Source organism: Camelina sativa, chromosome 1 (genome assembly GCF_030686135.1).
Source record: "Camelina sativa cultivar CO46 ecotype springtype chromosome 1, ASM3068613v1".
Lineage (NCBI taxonomy): Eukaryota > Viridiplantae > Streptophyta > Magnoliopsida > Brassicales > Brassicaceae > Camelina > Camelina sativa.
In genome coordinates, this window is record NC_141880.1 from 795,610 (window position 1) to 814,904 (window position 19,295).

At 34.1% G+C, this 19,295-nt stretch overlaps 3 protein-coding genes, 1 long non-coding RNA gene and 2 other non-coding genes across 12 annotated transcripts; 4 read left to right on the plus strand and 2 right to left on the minus strand.

Moving 5' to 3' along the window:
- Positions 1 to 418: 418 nt before the first annotated feature.
- On the minus strand, positions 419 to 3,725 carry LOC104780566 (replication protein A 32 kDa subunit B). The gene is made up of 10 exons (XM_010505097.3): positions 3,018 to 3,725; positions 2,482 to 2,586; positions 2,266 to 2,363; positions 2,119 to 2,160; positions 1,955 to 2,032; positions 1,678 to 1,756; positions 1,450 to 1,569; positions 1,293 to 1,369; positions 860 to 928; positions 419 to 752 (listed from the first exon to the last, which is right to left on the minus strand). Exons 1-10 carry the CDS (start codon positions 3,117 to 3,119, stop codon positions 668 to 670), a joined length of 855 nt encoding a protein of 284 aa, XP_010503399.1. The 5' UTR covers positions 3,120 to 3,725; the 3' UTR covers positions 419 to 667.
- Positions 3,670 to 8,020, plus strand: LOC104780655 (WEB family protein At3g02930, chloroplastic). Of its 5 annotated transcripts, none has more exons than XM_087511390.1 (4): positions 3,670 to 4,011; positions 4,470 to 4,527; positions 5,179 to 5,371; positions 5,521 to 8,020. In XM_087511390.1, exons 2-4 carry the CDS (start codon positions 4,508 to 4,510, stop codon positions 7,729 to 7,731), a joined length of 2,424 nt encoding a protein of 807 aa, XP_087367516.1. In that variant the 5' UTR covers positions 3,670 to 4,011; positions 4,470 to 4,507; the 3' UTR covers positions 7,732 to 8,020. The 5 variants fall into 5 exon arrangements, with proteins under 5 accessions (XP_087367516.1, XP_087367442.1, XP_087367494.1 ...); XM_087511316.1 differs by having other exon boundaries at positions 3,867 to 4,011; positions 5,176 to 5,371; XM_087511368.1 differs by lacking the exon at positions 3,670 to 4,011 and adding an exon at positions 4,025 to 4,355.
- Positions 8,021 to 8,597: 577 nt separating this feature from the next.
- LOC147949426 (U1 spliceosomal RNA) lies at positions 8,598 to 8,753 on the plus strand. The gene has a single exon (XR_015565764.1). It is a non-coding gene; the product is annotated as a U1 spliceosomal RNA (small nuclear RNA).
- A 1,011-nt stretch (positions 8,754 to 9,764) lies between these two features.
- Positions 9,765 to 11,163, minus strand: LOC104781047 (uncharacterized). 3 transcript variants are annotated; one of them, XR_766855.2, is made up of 4 exons: positions 10,799 to 11,163; positions 10,342 to 10,419; positions 9,991 to 10,255; positions 9,765 to 9,890 (listed from the first exon to the last, which is right to left on the minus strand). It is a non-coding gene; the product is annotated as an uncharacterized LOC104781047 (long non-coding RNA). The 3 variants fall into 3 exon arrangements; XR_015597548.1 differs by having other exon boundaries at positions 10,342 to 10,364; positions 10,799 to 11,093; XR_766851.2 differs by lacking the exon at positions 10,342 to 10,419.
- A 222-nt stretch (positions 11,164 to 11,385) lies between these two features.
- LOC147949427 (U1 spliceosomal RNA) lies at positions 11,386 to 11,547 on the plus strand. The gene has a single exon (XR_015565061.1). It is a non-coding gene; the product is annotated as a U1 spliceosomal RNA (small nuclear RNA).
- Positions 11,548 to 16,879: 5,332 nt separating this feature from the next.
- On the plus strand, positions 16,880 to 18,901 carry LOC104781135 (transcription factor MYB93-like). Its single transcript, XM_010505768.3, has 4 exons — positions 16,880 to 17,033; positions 17,193 to 17,486; positions 17,911 to 18,576; positions 18,673 to 18,901. The coding sequence occupies exons 2-4, from the start codon at positions 17,224 to 17,226 to the stop codon at positions 18,707 to 18,709; spliced, it is 966 nt and encodes a 321-aa protein (XP_010504070.2). The 5' UTR covers positions 16,880 to 17,033; positions 17,193 to 17,223; the 3' UTR covers positions 18,710 to 18,901.
- Positions 18,902 to 19,295: the final 394 nt, after the last annotated feature.

Consider the following 19,295-nt stretch of genomic DNA (forward strand, 5'->3'; position numbering starts at 1 on the left):
ATCACTAAACGTAGTCAGGGATACAAAGCCTACAAATAATTAGCATTTGTATCTTTCTAACTTAACTTGAGTGTTGTTTGTGTAAACGTCTCAAGGAGATTCAGGACGCTACGGAATTGTAGTACCTCAATTATTAGCCTTGTTTTGTTTTTTAGTTCGACTATTTGCATTTTCATATTTATATAATGCAAACATTTCACATCGACAAGAAACAACCTGCCATTGTCATGTCACTAGATTCGGCAGAAAACGAAAGCATAACTTTTTTTTTTGGTTAAAAATGTTTTTAATCAGAAATTTAAGCTAAGTAGTCCTTTTAAACCTTTGCCAACTCCAATGGACAAGTAGCAAGTTCGAGACTCTAGGGTCAAGTTGCTAACTTGATATATAATTAACCCCCCAATGCTTCCTAATAATCTTTGTTTTTTTATATCCATAGTCTTTCATTAAAAGGTGTACGAGGTGTACAGTGCTTAGATTCATTGTAAAAAAAAAAAAGTGAATAAAAAGATTCTGGTACGACTACTAAAAATCAACGGCCCAGCCCAAAATTTAGATCGGATCGGGAGTCTTGAAGAGCTACACATTGTTCTACTTAAAGGGCCTATACAAGGGGCTTTTGAACTTGCGAGGACGATTGATATGAGACGACATAAAACGATTTTCATCACGCGTTTAAGGTTGATTTGAAGCATGTATCGTCCACAGTCGAGTAAACGCAGCCATCGCTGGAGAGCTGTTCTATCGCTTGCCTGCCACAGAGACAAACTAGTTCTTGTCGAGAAATTTTTTTCGTTGATATTGTACCTTTATCTAGTAGAGATCGAGACATGAGGGAGATAGAGATAGAAAGATATACCTGACTTGAAGCGGCGGAATCCTGAGGTCACGCGCAATTATATCACAATGAACTCCAGCTTCAGATACACTGATGTAGATTCAACATATATAAAAAAAAAACCAAATATCACACTAACGTTAGCTTTTTCGATGAGCGAAAGAGAGGTATGATCCAATGAAAGAAGTTGAGTCTCATATGGCAATACAATTATCACTAACACGAGAACATCATCTTCTGCAATATCACAATTTCAAAAACCAGCAACAAGGCTTATTCTATACTTACTTGTGCTAGTTGAATGAGCTTTTCTTACAAATTAACAAAATTTGGCTCATAAAGACTTTAGAGGTTAATTTGCGTATTTTCTGAACTGAGGTATGATCATGAGTACTCGAAGCTGTACGAATGGTATATATGACAATTTAATTGGGGTCATAGTAGATGAACTTACAGGTGCATAGGTTGATTTAGGTAATTCATGACCGTCTGCTTTACCCCATGCATTGGATCATTGATTTGGTTCGAGAACTGGAAAAGATTCTTCAGTAACTTAAGATGACCACAAAAGAGCTGTAAAATTTGAATTATACATTGGATCTGTCTAATACCTGATTAGATGGACCGGTTTGGTATGGCTTTGCAGAGGTTGGCATTGTTGAATATGGCATTTGGGGCCTAGGAGTAGCAGTAGCCTGAGTAGTAGAGCCACCATGAGCAACAGAACCACCCTGACATGAGAATTGAGAAGTGTAAAGATGAAGGATAGGCTTAAAATAGCGGTGAAGTTTGAAGATGTGGGACAAAGCTTAAAATAGCGGTGAATGATTGGCTAATACCCGTAACTTGGTGTTGTACATGTGGACATACATACACTCGGTAAAGTGGTGTACAATTTCATTAAAGTCAGTGACAGGCCTGAAAGCATATTATTAGACTCAAGTAAATATCTTTATGCAGCAAATTCATTTAATCTGGACAAAGCAAAATAGAATATGTAACATTTTGAGCCACTGAGATCAAAGAGATAATTCAAATCTAGAAAGCCTAATAGGAAATGATTCGCTGACCAAGTATATCACAGACTGACTGAGAAAGTATGTCAGGAAGACAAACCTGATTGAGAAAACATTCACAGATCGCTTCCCTTGAAAACTTTTCACGTGTCCATGTAAGCGAACATACATCCCCAGCCTGTAACAGATGTGGAAATTTCAAATTTGTATAATAGTTATACTATACCAAATTAAATAGTCAACAAATGTTCAGAAGAAACATACTTGACTGCTTCCATTTCTTCAGTTTCTTGACGTTCCTGACACCTGCAGATACAGTTGTCCACAATGAATTAGCAAGAGATACAATGGAGCTCTTATGATAGCATTATCATATTGAGGTTCTATTAGCATTAGTATACAAGAACTTGCCATCTGACACAATCAACCCAGCCTGTACCATCATCAACAACAAAATCGACCTGGGTGATTCTGTTCTCCATTCTAGAAATTCGTCCAACAATTGCAACCTATACAAAGATAACACACCAAAGATCAAATGCTTGACTCAGAAGAGTTACCGTGTTAATAAACATACATATCAGCAAATAAGTTAAACCGCAGAGGAATAAAGAAAAAAGAGCTTACAGTGTTAATATCAACACCATCTACAGAGAAATTTGAGTCACCATTGGTTGATGCGCTACTCAATTGCTTCAGTGTCAGGGGAAGCAAGGTACGTACATCACGGTTCTGCAAAAACAGTAGTGAAAAGTCATACATTGATGAATTGCTAAAGTAAAAATGCTGCACAGCATATGATGTCTATAACACCAGATTCACTACTCGAGACAAACATAATCTGTATTGACACGCATAGTAGATCTATGATAAGATGCAAAAAATCACGAAATCAACATCATTCCCAGAGTCAGCAATTTGTTCCTCGATACTTAATCCTAGAAAGAAAGAAAAAAACTCGAGTGGAACTATCATGATTTGATTCTGCTGATGTTCCCGAGAAACGACTAAGAAACCTGAGAGAATCAGATACTAAAGAAAAACAAGCACAGAGGAACGCAAAGCAACGATTTGATAGACTTGGATTGAACAAAAGGCGGAAAGGATTGATCGAATTCGTCAGATTGAGAAGACAATCAGAGAGAGAAAGAGGGGAAACAAACCTTGAGGGACGAAGAGGAGTCATTCGCTTGCGTAGTCGCCTGAGAAGGCATGAAACCGCCGCCGGCGAAAGCGGCGTTGCCGTCAAACTCGCCTCCGTACATGTTTTTCAACTCGTTTGTTGTAGTCGATTCGAAACCCTAGCGGAACGCTCGTCGCCTCGCTTCAACGGAAGTGTGATTTTAATTCGATCTTCACCGCTTTCTGGAAACTTCACTCGGAGAGTTTATAATAATAATAATAATCTTTTACTCATTAGTAAATTTTGGTATCTTCTAATAATAATATCTACAAATTACAAAGAAATATAATAACTAATGTAAAAAAAATATGTATAGACTTCCCGCCAAAACTGTCTCTCATTTTCCCGCGACCACATTTTGAAGTTTCCAAGTCTTTTTTTTTCTTTTCGAAAAGCATAATCCGAAATAATCATTGTTTTTTTTGTCTATAATAAAACAGGTAATTAAAATGGCAGGAGCCAGGTCAGCACTTCTTTATAATTATAGAGGCACGTGGAGTTTTTTTTAGACTTCAGTCCTCCTTGCGGTTAATTAATGGACCTAAAGACATAATGGCCCACTGGGCTCAATAACATTTTTTGTCGATTGGGTAGCTATAGCTAATAAGAAGATGCAACAAGACATTGATGAAAAGATTTTTTTGGGAAGGTAAAAAAATTTGGTTGACTGCGATTGTAAAGAAAAAAAAAGTTTAGTTATCAATCAAATATATTTTGAAAAAATTTGATTCGAGTATATCATTATGATTACAGTTGCGAAGAAATTGGTTCTGTTTTCATCATGATCTTTTTGACATATTTTATTATGAGCCATCACCACAAAATTTCTATTGTCGCAGTGCTAAAAAAAACTTTGGGTTATGATTGGGTGTCAGAAACAAAACAAATCATCTTAAAGGAACGATATTTTTTGGCTAATAATAAGTCTTTACAATTCCCCCCCTATTTATGATGATGATAAATTGATAATTCAGGTAATATTCTTCTACTACTAGATGTAGTATATTTGGTTTTTATACGATAGTCGATAGATAGCTTAGTCGTTATTGTTTGCGTTGATCACGTAGGATCTAGAAAACGAATCGGATTATTTTGTTGTTTATACTATTAATTATATTTGCTTTTTTTTTTATCGCTTTTTTTTTTTGGGGAGGAGTGTGGCCACTCTTGAGAGACCTCGCCAACTTTCTATAATTCAATTTACGTTAGCTAGTGTTAGTTCATCTGAGATGATCCACATCATTGTCTCTCTTACTCTTCTTCATCTCTACGCAAAAAATGGAAACCCAGTTTGAACAAATTTGAATTTTTTTTGGAGGTTCTAAACAAGATTCAGTCAATTTTACTAGTGTTTTTTTGTCTCCAATTCTCTCATAGTTCCTTCATCCGCCTCGCTGTAATTTACATCTCATTTGCGTTATTGATCCCGCAGCAACAAGCCCAGCGATAACGGAGACTGTGTCTGTGACTATGGCTTCTTCTAAGATTAAGTAAGCGTTCTTCTTATTCCTAAGTTTCAATAATCCCGTCGGTGGAATATTCCGTCGATTAGGATTCCGATCTGATTTTTATTTTCCTTGTTCGTTGGTTTTGGGGTTAGATCTGATTTCTATATATATATATATATATATAGGTATGGGTTTAGGGTTTAAATCTCCTGATTTTTAGGGGATATATAAGTACTTAGTATTATTCTGTAGCACATGACATGATCGATCAATATTATTTATTCGTCTGATCATCCTCTCTACTTCTTTTAAATCATATTATTTAATACAATGGGAATGTCGTGTTCTTATTAACTGTTGTCTTTTTCTTGAGTTCTTTATGTCTTCTTCTGTTAAGTTCTTGTTTCAATCCAGGTGATGCATATGTCTTTTAGATGCAACACATTGATGAATTTGATGATGCCTTGTGTAGTTAAAAGCAAATATGTCTCTGACTGTGACTGTTTGTAGAAGTTCAGATTAGAGAATCGCCGACTCTCGAAATTGTTATACGTGTTGATTTTGATGGACTTATCAATGTTATCTTTGTTCCTCCTGGGAATTTTTTTTCATGTAAATCAATTTCTCACGTGTCTCCTTTTTGCTTTTGTTTGATGAGACTTTGTTGATGTTGTTTTTGTTTTTGTGAAGCAGGACTGGTTTATCTGAAACTCCTTTGGGAAAATCATCTCTGCGAGTAGGTAAACTGACTCGGTTGGTGACTAAATCTGAATCTAACTCTCCTTCCCCTACTCAACAGTCACGGCTTTCCCTCGAGCGCTCTTCTTCTAACTCAAAACCTTCTTCTACTGATAAGAGGTCGCCCAAAGTTCTAACCCCACCAGAAGTAAGCATCCCAATACTTGTATCTTTTTCGATATCTTATATTACTCGAGGAAGCTCTTTTTTTTGTTGTTGTTAAGTTGTGTTTGTGTTGCCACGCTACGCTGCAACTGTTGATGATATTTCTTGTTGTTGTCTATTGATTGTTTGCAGAAAACTCAAACACGGGCTGTGAAAGGATCAGAATCATCACAACCTCGTTCAGTTCAAATCAAGGAAGATTTGAGGAAAGCTAATGAGCTGATAGCATCGCTCGAGAATGAAAAAGCTAAAGCACTTGTTGAACTTAAAGAAGCGCGGGAAGAGGCTGAAAAGGCGTCCGGGAAACTAGATGAGGCTTTAAAAACTCAGAAAATGGCCCAAGAGAAGTCTGAAATTGAGAAATTTGAGGCTGTTGAGGCGGGTATAGAGGCGGTTCAGAGAAAAGAAGAAGAATGGAAGAAAGAACTCGAAAACGTCAAGAACCAACATGCTTCGGATTCAGCTGCTCTTCTTTTGGTAACCCAGGAGTTGGAGAAGGCCAATCAAGAATTGGCTGCTGCTAAAGATGCCAAGATTAAGGTTTTGAGTCAAGCAGATGATGCTAGTAAGTTGGCTGCAATTCATGCAGAGAAAGTGGAAATCTTGTCGTCAGAGTTGATAAGGTTGAAGGCTTTGCTTGATTCAACTCGAGAGAAGGAAACCATATCCAAGAATGAGATTGCTTCAAAACTAGGAGCGGAAATAGTGGTTCTAGAAAGAGAGCTTGAGAAAGCGAGAAGTTTTGAAGCAAAGGTCGAGGAACTTGAGATGATTATTGAGCAGCTTAATGTTGATTTAGAAGCTGCTAAGATAGCAGAAACTTATGCGCACGGCTCTGCTGATGAGTGGCAAAACAAAGCGAAAGAATTGGAGAAACGGTTGGAAGAAGCTAACATGCTGGAGAGATCTGCCTCGGTATCTCTGGGATCTGTGACAAAGCAGCTGGAAGGAAGCAATAGTAGATTGCACGATATGGAATTTGAGATTACTGATCTTAAAAAGAAAATTGAGTTATTGGAGATGACTGCTGCTAGAAAAAATGTTGATCTTGAGAAATCTGAACGGCAGCTAGGTATTGCAAAAGAAGAATTATCTAAGATTGAGAAAGAAGCAGAGAAACTGAAGATTAAGCTTGAAACTCTGAATGAAGAGAAAAATCAAGCTTTAAAGAAGGAGCAAGATGCTACTTCAAGTGTTCAAATGCTCTTGGAAGAGAAAAACAAGATCTTGTCTGAACTGGAGAGCTCAAAGGAGGAAGAGGAGAAGAGTAAGAAAGCAATGGAGAGTTTAGCTTCAGCATTGCACGAAGTGTCGAGTGAATCACGCGAGTTGAAAGAAAAATTGTTGAGTCAAGGCGATCAGGATTATGAAACACAGATAGAAGATTTGAAGTTGGTCATTAAGGCAACGAACAAGAAGTATGAGAATATGCTTGACGAAGCGAGACATGAGATCGATGTTCTTGTCAATGCGGTAGAACAAACCAAGAAACAGTTTGAGAGCGCAATGGTAGACTGGGAAATGAGAGAAGCCGGTTTGGTGAATCACGTGAAGGAATTTGATGAAGAAGTTTCATCAATGGGGAAAGAAATGAATAGGCTGGGTAATTTGGTTAAAAGGACAAAGGAAGAAGCTGATGCAGCATGGGAAAAAGAATCTCAAATGAGAGATAGTCTTAAAGAAGTGGAAGATGAGGTGATTTATCTTCAGGAAACTCTCAGGGAAGCGAAAGGTGAAACCTTGAAACTAAAGGGGAAAATGTTGGATAAAGAAACTGAGTTTCAAAGCATTGTTCATGAGAACGATGAACTCAGAGGGAAACATGATGATTCTCTGAAAAAGATCAAGGAGTTATCTAAGTTACTCGAGGAAGCATTGGCTAAGAAATATACAGAAGAGAACAGTGAGCTCAGTGAGAGTGAAAAAGACTATGATTTGCTTCCAAAGGTGGTTGAGTTTTCTGAGGAGAATGGTCATAGAAGTGCAGAAGAGAAGTCTTCTAAAGTAAAAACCCTCGATGGCATGAACATGAAACTTGAGGAGGACGCTGAGAAAAAGGAAAAGAAAGAACATTCACCAGATGATGCGACAGTTGAAGAAATGTGGGAAAGCTGTCAGATTGAGAAGAAAGAAGGATTCCACAAGGAAAAACCAGAACAAGAATCTGCAAAATATGAAGAGGAAGACTCGAACATGATAGACCAAAGCGAGAAAAACTCACCTGTAAATGGATTAACTGGAGAAGATGAGCTGGTGAAGGAGAAAGACAAGAAAAAGAAGAAGACATTGTTTGGTAAAGTTGGAAATCTTCTTAAGAAGAAAGGACCCATGAACCAGAAATAAATGAAAGCCTCTCTTGAATTCTACTCCACTTTTTGAGGTATTGCAAATTCTAGCTTTTACATCTCTCAACACACATCTCTCTGCACCATTTTGATTTCTTCATTAGCGTTCTTATTTTTATTTTATGGCTTCTGCCTTCTGGAATAGGATTGTTTTAAGTTGTTGGTTTATGATTCTTTTCTTCTTTCGATTTTTTTGGCTTTCACTGTTATTATTTGTTCTTTTGTCAAACAAACCCAGAAACAAAATCTCTATTATATATATCCAGGGATTGATTCCTTTTTTGCAACCTTCTAATATCATCCACATAGTATGTATATTCCTATTGAAGGAGACTATCGAATCCAAAAATAATAATTCGAGGATAGAAGTTGGCCTAGCTAGGACAAGCTTATAGGGGACTATGAGGAGGTTTGGAAAGAGGTTAGTAATTGTGTTTACTTTATCCATTGAAATAATATGGTTGGGTTTGTATAAGGACGATTTCTCCAACGGATTTGAAATATTTCCGGCTAAACTAGGTTTGAGTCTAATTATAATATAAATCTCCGGCGAGAGAATAGAGTGGGGGAAGGTGTGAGGTTTTGTGAGAGCATATCTTTCTTACATTCTGACTCAGTTTTTACTTTTAAACTTAAATGAGCAATCCTAGTTACTTCACTAATCTATAATAACAGTGAAAGCCAAAAAAAACCCACCTAGTTACTATAGATCACTGTTTGCCAAAAAACAAGATCCTAGTTAACAAAAAAAAAAAAAAAAAAAAGCAATCCTAGTTACTTCACTAATCTATAAAAAGTCCCACATCGCTAAGAAATGACTACAGGAGCAGAAGTATAAATAAAGTTGCGGATGGTTTGGACAAATCACTTACCTGGACGGGGTCAACTCGTGATCAAGAAGACGAGTGGCCTAGGCTAGTGACCTCCATTGCATATTACGGATGGGTGCTTAAGGTCTTCCCAAGAGGAAGAGCCTACGTTATTATTTGTGGCAGGCGGTTTGTGTTTGCGCAGCACCTATCATTTTTAGCAGTCTTTAACTTTTATAGGTCCGTTCTACAGTTAGATATTGTAATTTGTGCACAATTTAGTTTCCTGAAATTTATAATTATTTCAGTACAATAATCCCACATCGGAAATAGATACCAAGTCAAGTTTGCGATGACGTATGTTTGTTGCATCGGTATCCCACATCGAAGTAGATATTGTGGAATCATGATAAATGGGTCATTTCGTAAACAAATAACCCTTACAAAACAATCAAGCCCAGCCCGATAGAATGAAACGACTTCGTTTCAATAAACAGGAAGGAGACTATCGCATCCAAAAATAATATGTATATATTCCTATTGAAGGAGACTATCGCATCCAAAAATAATAATTCGAGGATAGAAGTTGGCCTAGCTAGGACAAGCTTATAGGACCTTTGAAGGGGTTTGGAAAGAGTTTAGTATAATTGTGTTTTCTTTATCCATTGAAATAATATGGTTGGGTTTGTATAAGGACGATTTCTCCAACGGATTTGAAAGATTTCCGGCTAAAATTTGTTTGAGTCTAATTATAATATAAATCTCCGGCGAGAGAATAGAGTGAGGGAAGGTGTGAGGGAGATAATTACGTGAAGTTTTGTGAGAGCATATCTTTTCTTACATTGTGACGCAGTTTTTACCTTTTAACTTAAATGAGCATCCTAGTTAGGGCATTTTCATTGGGAGATCATTATTTTAAGGCTCTTATATTTTTTTAGAATTAAAAAGTGTACTTTTACAAAATAAGAACTTTTTGTTTGTTTTTATTTTGGAAAATAAATTTAATCAAATTGTTGGCAACGGGTATTTACATAGATTAAGTAAATGCAAAGAATATGAACCAAAAGGTTCCGAATCAATTGCAGTCAATTCTAGTGGTGATGCTTCAGTAATAATTTGTGATGCATTTGTTGCATCTGCACGTCGTATATCAAGTTTTGGTCTTTTACGGCTAGCCTGGACATCCGAGTTACACATGCCTGAACAATACACAATCAGCCTCTTGTGAAGCCATTTCCTCATTCAGCAATTCAATACTCTCTACATTCACTGCATTGTTACATTTTTGTACCCACAAAAAAAATGAGTTCTCAAGCCAAACCGGATCCATGTATTGTTGCAAAATCATCTGAACAACCATTACACAAAGCCGAGAACATGATTACAGAAGAATCAAACAAAAAAATACTCTAGACTTTAACATCAAAGAGAGAGAGAGAGAAGCATACACTATGAAGCTTCACAAGCATTATCCCAAGATCATGATAACTTGTACTTCTAGTAGCTCCCATTGCAAATTCTTTCCAGATTATTATGTCTCTAGCTGCTTCAGCTACAACCTGCAACATCAAATATGTTGGACTATTCCATTGAAGACAGATGCGCGAACCACAACTCCAAACATCATTTGATTCCAGCCGGTTTCCCTCTCAACGTCGACAATGGCCAATCCGCTTTGGCACATCTGATTCAAGCCTGCCATTTCCCTCTCCACTACAACACCAAAGCATTAACCATATGAAAAAAAAAATTCACAAGATTCCAAGTTCTGAGAGCTGTAAATGCAGTATCATTAGTACCTTCACCCACAAAGCAATAGGTTCTGCAATAAGATATTTCACTTCTTTAAACCTAGGATTTGATAATATCACACAATTCTGCAATAATAACGGAGAACAAACCAAATATAATAATAATCAAACACATAACTCAATATCAATTGCTTTCCTAATCAAATTTAACCATAAGAAAATTTCTAATAAGGCAAGAAATTTTCAGACATACCAAGGTCAATTATTACGTAAACATTGTTGTACTACTGATCACAATTGTTAATCCTAACAATTCAGATCTTACGAAATAAACTAAAACCCTGAATTCTACAAGAATTGATAAAAACCCAATATGGGATTAATAGAGATATGTATATAAAAAAAAAATGGTGGTCCATAGATGGGATCAAGTACCAATTCGAAGATCAATAACATCATGACCTATCAACAATAAACCAGGTGTGTGGTGAGAGGGTGAAATTACCATGAGATAAAGATTGGTTAATCAAATACTCCAATAGCAGTGAAGGTAAAGCTTCGATTTGATTGAGAAGACTCTCAACGGTTTTATATCCACAAATCTCGTCGATTGATCAGTAGCTCTGATTTGTTGTTCTGATTGCTTAATCAACAGAACCGACTGAAGATTGTTTAATCACAAGCTTCGATTGGAGATTGGTTAATCAACAGAAGCAAAAAAATGAGAATTTTGCGATTGAAGCAAAAAAAGAATCTCTTCGCTTCCAGAGAATCGCGAAAGAGAAGGAGAGAAGAAAGAGAAAGGAAGGAAAGAAAAAAAGAATTATTTTTATATCAAAAATTAAACCAATCACATACAGACACATACTCAACAAGAGTCGATGTTAAAAACCTCTTAAATAAGAGGCAACTCTTGTTTGTTTTATCAATTTTGATTTATTTTTTGTCCCAAATAAAATAAGAGTCTCTGTTAAATACACCAATGGACTTGCTCTTACTTCATTAATCTATAAAAAGTTCCATATCGCTCAGACCAAAAGAAATGACTAGGGGAGCAGGAGTATAAATAGAGAAGCGAATGCATCGAGCTAATCACTTACCTGGACAAGGTCAACTCGTGATCAAAAAGACGAGTGGCCTAGGCTAGTGACCTCCATTACACATTACGGAGGGGTGCTTAGCTTAAGGTCTTCCCAACAGGAAAAGTCTACGTCATTATTTGTGGCAGTGGGTTTGCGTTCGCACAACCCCTACCACATTTATCAGTCGTAACTTTTATAGATTCTACAATTAGAAGATGTAATTTGTACACAATCTAGTTTCCTGAGATTACATCCTATAAAAGTTTATCAGTACAATAGTCCCACATCGGAAATAGATACCAAGTCAAGTTTGCGATGAGTGATGACGTATTTTTGTTGCATCGGTATCCCACATCGGTACATTTTATAGTCTATTGTGGAATCATTCGCAAGAATAAATGCCTAAATGGGGTCATTTCGTAGACAACCAGCCCTAACAAAACAATCAAGCCCAGCCCGATAGACTGAAACGACTTCGATTCCTTGGTTTCAATATTATTGCAAAACTAAAAGAACCATGCTTAAAAAGAAAGAAAAAAGAACCACGCTTAATTACAATAAACTGGTGGCTAGGTTCTTCTATATTTACTCCCTACATTTTGACCGTGTAGAACTTAGAACTTAATTTACCAAGAGCTTTTACCTATTTTTGGTTCTCTTAAATCTGGTAGGTATCTTGCAATGAAGTTTTTTCACGTTAAGTAACTGTAGGATAAAGAGTTTTAACCGGACAGAACTCAGCTAACAAGTTTCCCACGGTTAACAGAAAGTTTAAAAGAACTTTTTATATGGTTCTAATCCTATGATGAAGTCAAAGTTGAGCTTAATACATTACATGAAATGATGAAAATCAGTTGTGTTTCATAATCTTTGACTTTTAAACGGATAACAACGTTGAAAAAGGTAAAATCGTTTCTTAAAAATAGACAAATCTCTAATTTAACGAAACCTTTGATTACTACCAAAAGTACACGTAGAAGGTAAAAGAGATATAATTGTTCATCTGTTCCATTCATCTTTAATTTACCTACGTACGTGATAAACGTTTAATTTACACACCTATATGGGATCCTTTTTTTTTTTTGTATCAACGATAAAATTGGACCAAATTATAATTTATGTTGCGTAACTAAATCAAATATATATATATATATATATATATATGAGTATACGGTTCGATATTGTATATATATATATATACACAATATAATTGCTTGTATTGTTTAGTGTGTGTACATATTTATATATTAATATTTTGCGTTATATAAATAATTATATTGAACGAAATACGATATAAAACAAAAACAAAAAACAAAAAACAGAAAGGTACTGTTTGTATCCAAACGTTTTTTATTACTTTAATTGTGAACATATCTTAATAATAGCTTATGTACGATTGTCTATCAAAAGATTCAAAACTACTTTACAAAATTAACTAAATCCAACCCTTTTTTTTGTTTTTTGTGTGCAAAAGAACTAATCAAATGCTATACGCAACGAAATACAAATTTCTCAGTACAAATGACGCTATATATTTGTGTGATATAATCTTTATATATTGAAAGTGTTTAATTCGATATTTGTTGTTTATAATACATATATATAGGTTAATAGTGTATTTAAATAAAAAATAAAACTGAACATCGTCCGTTAATAAAATGTAAATACTAACTTTGCACAAAAACATTAAAACAATGTAGTGACTTAAGAAAACAGTAGACATCGGGAAAAACCAAACCTGCATTAGATTTCAAAAAGTTCTTCCATTTTTTCGAACCCAAATTGTGTCTCTAACTTGTATATTGATCCAGAAGATTGATGTCGGTGTAATGGAGAATTGGAGATGCCAGTGTGAAGTATGCTATTTATATATTCCTCTCAAACCAAATGCCTTACACAATCTTTTTTGGAAAGAAAAATCTTTTTAAAACCTTTGGTACATGTGTAGGCGGATGAAAGCCATCATCCATGACATCATCGCAAGCCAAGTGTGGAACAATACAGAGGGACAACTAGCTGAATGGCCCGAAACAGAGTATAATCCATTATCCATGCATGTATAAAATGTATCGCATTCATGTATTATAGATTCTGCATTCTTTGATTAAGAAGAATAAAAATCCAACTCAATTCACGGTATATATATGTAAAGAAAATACTCTTATTAATGGTGATCAATCGCAGAACTCATAGATAAACTCTTAGTAATTAAGAATCCATTGCTAATGAATTATATGAATCCATCATATATAAGATTAAATCTGGTTTCGTCCACTAGTGACAGTAAATGAAAATAGTCGTTCTCTAAATCCAAACGTAACGTTACGTACATTGCATGGGCTCGTAAGAGATAATTAAGTTTATTAATTACTATCTAAGTTATGTTGTGCTATGCTTTGGGAACTACGAGTATTATAGCAACATCCAATCAGGTTTTAGCTTGCGTGAGTGTATTATTTCCTTTTGTCTTTTAGCAAATATTGATGGTTTAATTATATGTGTACGTATATAATATATAATACACAAATTATACTTGATTCTATTATATGTGCCGTGTACATGTACATATATAAAAAGCACATAAAAAGGATTAACGTCCGTATTTATAATTTCATGGCGTTGGGTTGTGCATTATGGAGAAAATTAGTCTATAGATTAGGATAATTTAGTTTTGTCCTTATATTAATTTTAGGAGATTTTATTTTACCATTAACTTTGCTGGGAGATTTTTTATTGGAGAATCATAAAGGGATATTCTTGTTATGAAAGATTATTGTGTACTTGTAACTTTGTTAACCACCGTAATTCCGTAAATACACTTTACTTGCGATGTATCAAAGATAAGTCCTTAGGTAAGACCGAAGACGAATTATAATTAAATTGTGTTTGGCTTCAATTGTGGGATGGGAATGCTGTCGCATTCGGATTAGTTGGAAACTTCTATATACGAATTATTAATTTAAGTTCTTCTCCTTTCAATAGTGAAAAAAACAATTGTTATTGAGATTTCTAAATCGTTATACCACTGATTTTAATATTATGTCATGGATACTTTTGGATGTCTCAACGTTTGTTCATATTAAAAAAGTGATGTCAGCAATGTGTATTTAAAAGCCACGTAGAAAGAAAGATTTACATACAATAATCAAGAAAAAAAAAACTAGTAGTTAAAAGTATTAGGGTTTTGGGGCCCCCCATGGGTTTGCGATCTCAAACAAAATAGTTTGCGTGTCTTAATGTGCTTAAAACTAGATTTATACCAATAATGAACAACCATATCTAGACCTTGATTAAACTTTTTAGATGAACAAAACACTATATGTAAAACGTTTTGACAAAAGAATATGTAAATGTGTATGAGTTGAATAATATGAGCAAATCCAATCTATAAAATAGTATATAAAAGGAGAATATCATTTTGGAAAACAATTTTTTTACACGTACAAACATATATTACATGAAAACCCCTAAATTTTAATATATATATATATATATATATATATATATATATATATATACTATAATGTGTTAATAATAAGTGTCCATATATAATTTTTGCTATTGTTCCATACAAAATTACTAATCGTTTTGAATTTTTGAATTAGACAAAACAATTGCTGAATTTTACTAGAAAATGATAACTGTAACTTTTTTTGGTTAGAGATAAATATAGTAGATCTTCTACCTTTTTTAAATGTATAAAAAAAATTGTTATTGAGTATTATAAAGTTGAGAAGATGTAACTTTTCTTAAAGACTAAATGTTTTATTCATATATATCGACTCATCCGAACACGGTTCAGTTATACAATTTGACTTTATTTTGATCTGATATGTATATGGTTGAGATGTGTCATTAGTTGACCAATGAACAGTAATCCATACTATTATAGCTAGGCACTGTCTGCATCTCTTAGGCAATATGTTTACATATAGTTGTGCCAACTTAGCATTATAAATTGTTACATAATTGTTTAAGTATTAAGTAATTCAATATATATAGTACATAAACATACACGATCACAGCTCAAAATCCATATTTATTATTTAATATTTTCTCAATAACGTATAATATGTTGCGTGGAGACGCACCAATTGACCAACACACAATACAGACTACAAAACTATGCCGCAATTTACAAATTTAGTGTGTATAGTATTAATTTAAAGTTTTAAACTCAGTATGTATATACGTTTAAATATTTACTGGAACTGGAACAATGTGGTGTATTGAATTTGATATTTTAGGAGATTTGCTGGGATTTTAATATTTCAGAATTTTGGAAGATTTAAATGTAATTTTGGGAGATTTTGATATTTTGGCAGATTTTAGAGATTTGGGTTTTGGGATTTTGGTGAAATTTGATTGTAAATTTTAGGTGATTTTAGAATATAGAAAAGAAAGAAAAAAGAAAAAAAAACAGCAGATTTGATTCACGTTTGATGAATTTGATATCATACAATTTCCTCTAGTTAACACCAATTTCATCAAAACCTGAATCAAATATGCAGTTTATTTTTGGGTTTTTTGCAAAATCAAAAATACTTCAGAAATTATAAGGATAAGGAAAAATAAGCTCTAAAGATTCTCAAGAGATTAATTACAAAACGATTTGAAGCTTTGTTCAAGAATCAAGATACAAGACAGTTAACCTTATCTATGAGGAAGCTCTAGATAACTTGAGATATTAAAGGATTAGTCTCCCTGAGAGAATCAAGAAAGGATCTAAAAAAATTTAGAATTGATTCCTGAAGAAGATGATCTCGATTACACATCAATGTTTTTAAGATTTTTCCACAGTAAAGAGAAGAGAGAAAGAGAGATAGGGAGAGAGAGAAAGAGAAAGAGAAAGAGAGAGAGGGTGCTAAACTCTCGACAAGTTTTTTTTTTTTGGTAGATGGAAGAAATTTTTTTACAAATATTTTAAAGTTGTGAGATTTTATAAGACATATTTTTGAACTAAAAATGTTAGAAAAGTCTGCTAGAATCACATTCAATAGATTTTTTAGAAAAATTGTGATTTTTTGAATAACAGTAAATTTGAAGTGAGATTTATAAATTATTGATTGAATAACAAGAGATTGTAAATGATTTTTATAAATTTCACATTCAATAACTTTGGATTTCAGATGATTTATAAAACTCACCAATTAAATAACATGTGATTTAAGAATACCCCAAAATCTTTTTAAAATCCTCAGTTCAATACACTCATGTGATTTTGTATTAATACGAGAGTTTATATTCTATGATCCTTTGAATATTTTAGCTCTTGTAAGTAACTAACTTTTTTTATTCTCATACTTTAAAAAAAATTGAGAAACTTACATTGTCAACATGAATTAGTTGCAGCAACTTTTATTCCACACATTACTTCACAAACTTGAACATCTCCTTCTCCTCTCCTCCTCACTTTTCTTCTAGTTTCATCAAAGGGCATTTGCATCATTTCACTTATTTGATTTGATTAAAGTCAAATGGACACGTGAGCTAACTAAGATCTTGTTCCGACAAGACACAAGACAAAGACGAAGGCCTCTTCTGTGTTTCTTCTATATATAAAGTGAAGAACAAAACACTTAATTAGCCTTATTAACTAAGATCTTGCCTTCACCAAAATCTTCTATACAGCTTCTCAATTATCTCTCTTCCTCACAGGTATATTATACATAAATTGTATGCTCACTCATTAATCTCTTATTTGTGATCATAAATTCGATCTCTTAGCAAAAGTGTGTTATACATATTGCATGTGCTTCTGTTTTGAAGCAATTTATATGTAGTTGATTATTTTTTTCATTTTAACTTAATGTCCAGGTACAGTTAATAGCTATATGTTTTTAAAAAAATGGGGAGATTACCGTGTTGTGATGAGAGCGGATTAAAGAAAGGACCATGGACGCCAGAAGAAGATCAGAAACTGATAAATCACATAAGAAAACACGGCCATGGAAGCTGGAGAGCTCTTCCCAAGCAAGCCGGTTTAAACCGGTGTGGAAAGAGTTGCCGATTGAGATGGACTAATTACTTGAGACCAGACATCAAAAGAGGAAACTTCACAGCTGAAGAAGAGCAAACCATCATCAACCTCCATTCTCTTCTTGGGAACAAGTAATTAATCTTATAAATTTATTCTTAATTACTTTGATTAGAAATTATATTTCAGATAATTATCAAGAGCAAAAATTATAAAACCGATAAATATTTTATAGTTTCTAAAAAATCTTAGTCTTTTTCATCAGTCATATTTATATATCACATATCTAAAAATGTATATTTATGTGTGTATACGAATGCTATTATACAGTTTCTTTTTTGGTAGTTGAGGTATAGAAGAACTGAAGAATATGTATGAAAAACCTGCTACACTGGAGTTTTCTTGGTGCATGCATACTTACTGGTCAATATGTTCGATATTATCAAGTCTATAATTAGTTATCTTGTTATATATAGCTTGGAAATTTTATATAATACGTATAAAGCTTAACTAACCCACTAATATTTATTAACCTTTTCCTTTTTTTTTTTAATAAAGGTGGTCGTCTATAGCTGGTCATCTCCCAGGAAGAACGGATAACGAAATAAAGAACTATTGGAACACACATATCAGAAAGAAACTTATTCAGATGGGAATCGATCCAGTGACCCATAGGCCAAGAACCGACCATCTAAACGTTCTAGCCGCTCTCCCGCAACTACTAGCCGCCGCAAATTTCAACAACCTCTTGAATCTGAATCAAAGTGTACAATTGGATGCAACAAGTGTTGCAAAAGCCCAGTTGTTACATAGTATGATTCAAGTCCTTAGCAACAACAATACCTCTTCCTCACTTGAAACTCATCACACCAACAATAACCTCTTTGGCCAATCTTCTTTCTTGGAGAACCTACCAAGTATTGGTGAAAATCTTTATGATCAAACCCAAAGCCTCTCTCACATTGTTAATCAGCCTTTGGACTCGTTTACTAGCCCGATTCGAGTAGTTGCTCATCAAGATCAGAATTCTATTCCACCGTTGGTTTCGGCATCTCCTGATGAGTCTAAGCAAACCCAAATGATGGTCAAGGACAAGGAAATTTTGAGGCATACGGATCACACTTCAAACCCTTCATCGACCTCAACGTTCACCCAAGATCATCAGCCATGGTGTGACATAATTGATGATGAAGCAAGCGATTCTTATTGGAAAGAGATCATAGAGTGAGTTGATGGTCGTATTTTTTTTTTTTTTTTTTTATGAATCTTGAATCTTGACGAACTCTTATAATTAAGTATCTTTTGTTGTTCTCTTCGCAGGCAAACTTGTTCGGAGCCTTGGCCATTTCGTGAATAGAGAGGCGAAAGAAAAACATTAGCATTATTTTTTTCTGTGGATATAGATGTATACATATATATTGTTAATTAACTTTCATACAGTTTGTGTATTATTCGACCATGTATACAAAACACATTTATACTGTACAAAATTGATTTTTCATATATTTGTATTATATTAATCTTTCAATATTAGTTGAGATTTCAAAAATTTGTAATAGTACCCCCAAACTACATATATGAGAAAAATAATACAAACGCTATATGTATAATCTTTGTTTGTTTTTTTTCGATTATATTTTAAGATTTCAAATTTAGTTGGGGATGGTTAAGAAGAAGTGAACTAATAAGAATCTCGAAAGTGACACAATCTTATTTTTGTTTTGACTTTAGAGGAGACAAAAGAGATGTATAGGAGGAAGATGGTATAGCATTTAATACATCAGCGTACATACTATTAAACTCGTGGCTAACTATACTATATACTCCAAGCAAGATTTATAGTCTCAACATCGGTTATTATTTAATTCTTTTTATAGTATAACATACCGAAATATTTTTTATTTAAAACTCGGTTGAAATTAATGAAACAAACAAGACAAGCG

Excerpts from the sequence above, each read along its gene's own strand:
- LOC104780566 (XM_010505097.3), bottom strand. The coding sequence starts at position 3,119 with ATGTACGGAGGCGAGTTTGACGGCAACGCCGCTTTCGCCGGCGGCGGT. Across the intron at positions 2,161-2,265 it reads TGGGTTGATTGTGTCAGATG|GTGTCAGGAACGTCAAGAAA; the intron begins GCAAGTTCTTGT and ends CTGTATCTGCAG. Across the intron at positions 753-859 it reads ATTCCGCCGCTTCAAGTCAG|GCAAGCGATAGAACAGCTCT; the intron begins GTATATCTTTCT and ends TCTCTGTGGCAG.
- LOC104780655 (XM_087511316.1), top strand. The coding sequence starts at position 4,508 with ATGGCTTCTTCTAAGATTAA. Across the intron at positions 4,528-5,175 it reads ATGGCTTCTTCTAAGATTAA|CAGGACTGGTTTATCTGAAA; the intron begins GTAAGCGTTCTT and ends GTTTTTGTGAAG. Across the intron at positions 5,372-5,520 it reads AAGTTCTAACCCCACCAGAA|AAAACTCAAACACGGGCTGT; the intron begins GTAAGCATCCCA and ends GATTGTTTGCAG.
- LOC104781135 (XM_010505768.3), top strand. The coding sequence starts at position 17,224 with ATGGGGAGATTACCGTGTTGTGATGAGAGCGGATTAAAGAAAGGACCA. Across the intron at positions 17,487-17,910 it reads CATTCTCTTCTTGGGAACAA|GTGGTCGTCTATAGCTGGTC; the intron begins GTAATTAATCTT and ends TTTTTAATAAAG. Across the intron at positions 18,577-18,672 it reads TATTGGAAAGAGATCATAGA|GCAAACTTGTTCGGAGCCTT; the intron begins GTGAGTTGATGG and ends TTCTCTTCGCAG.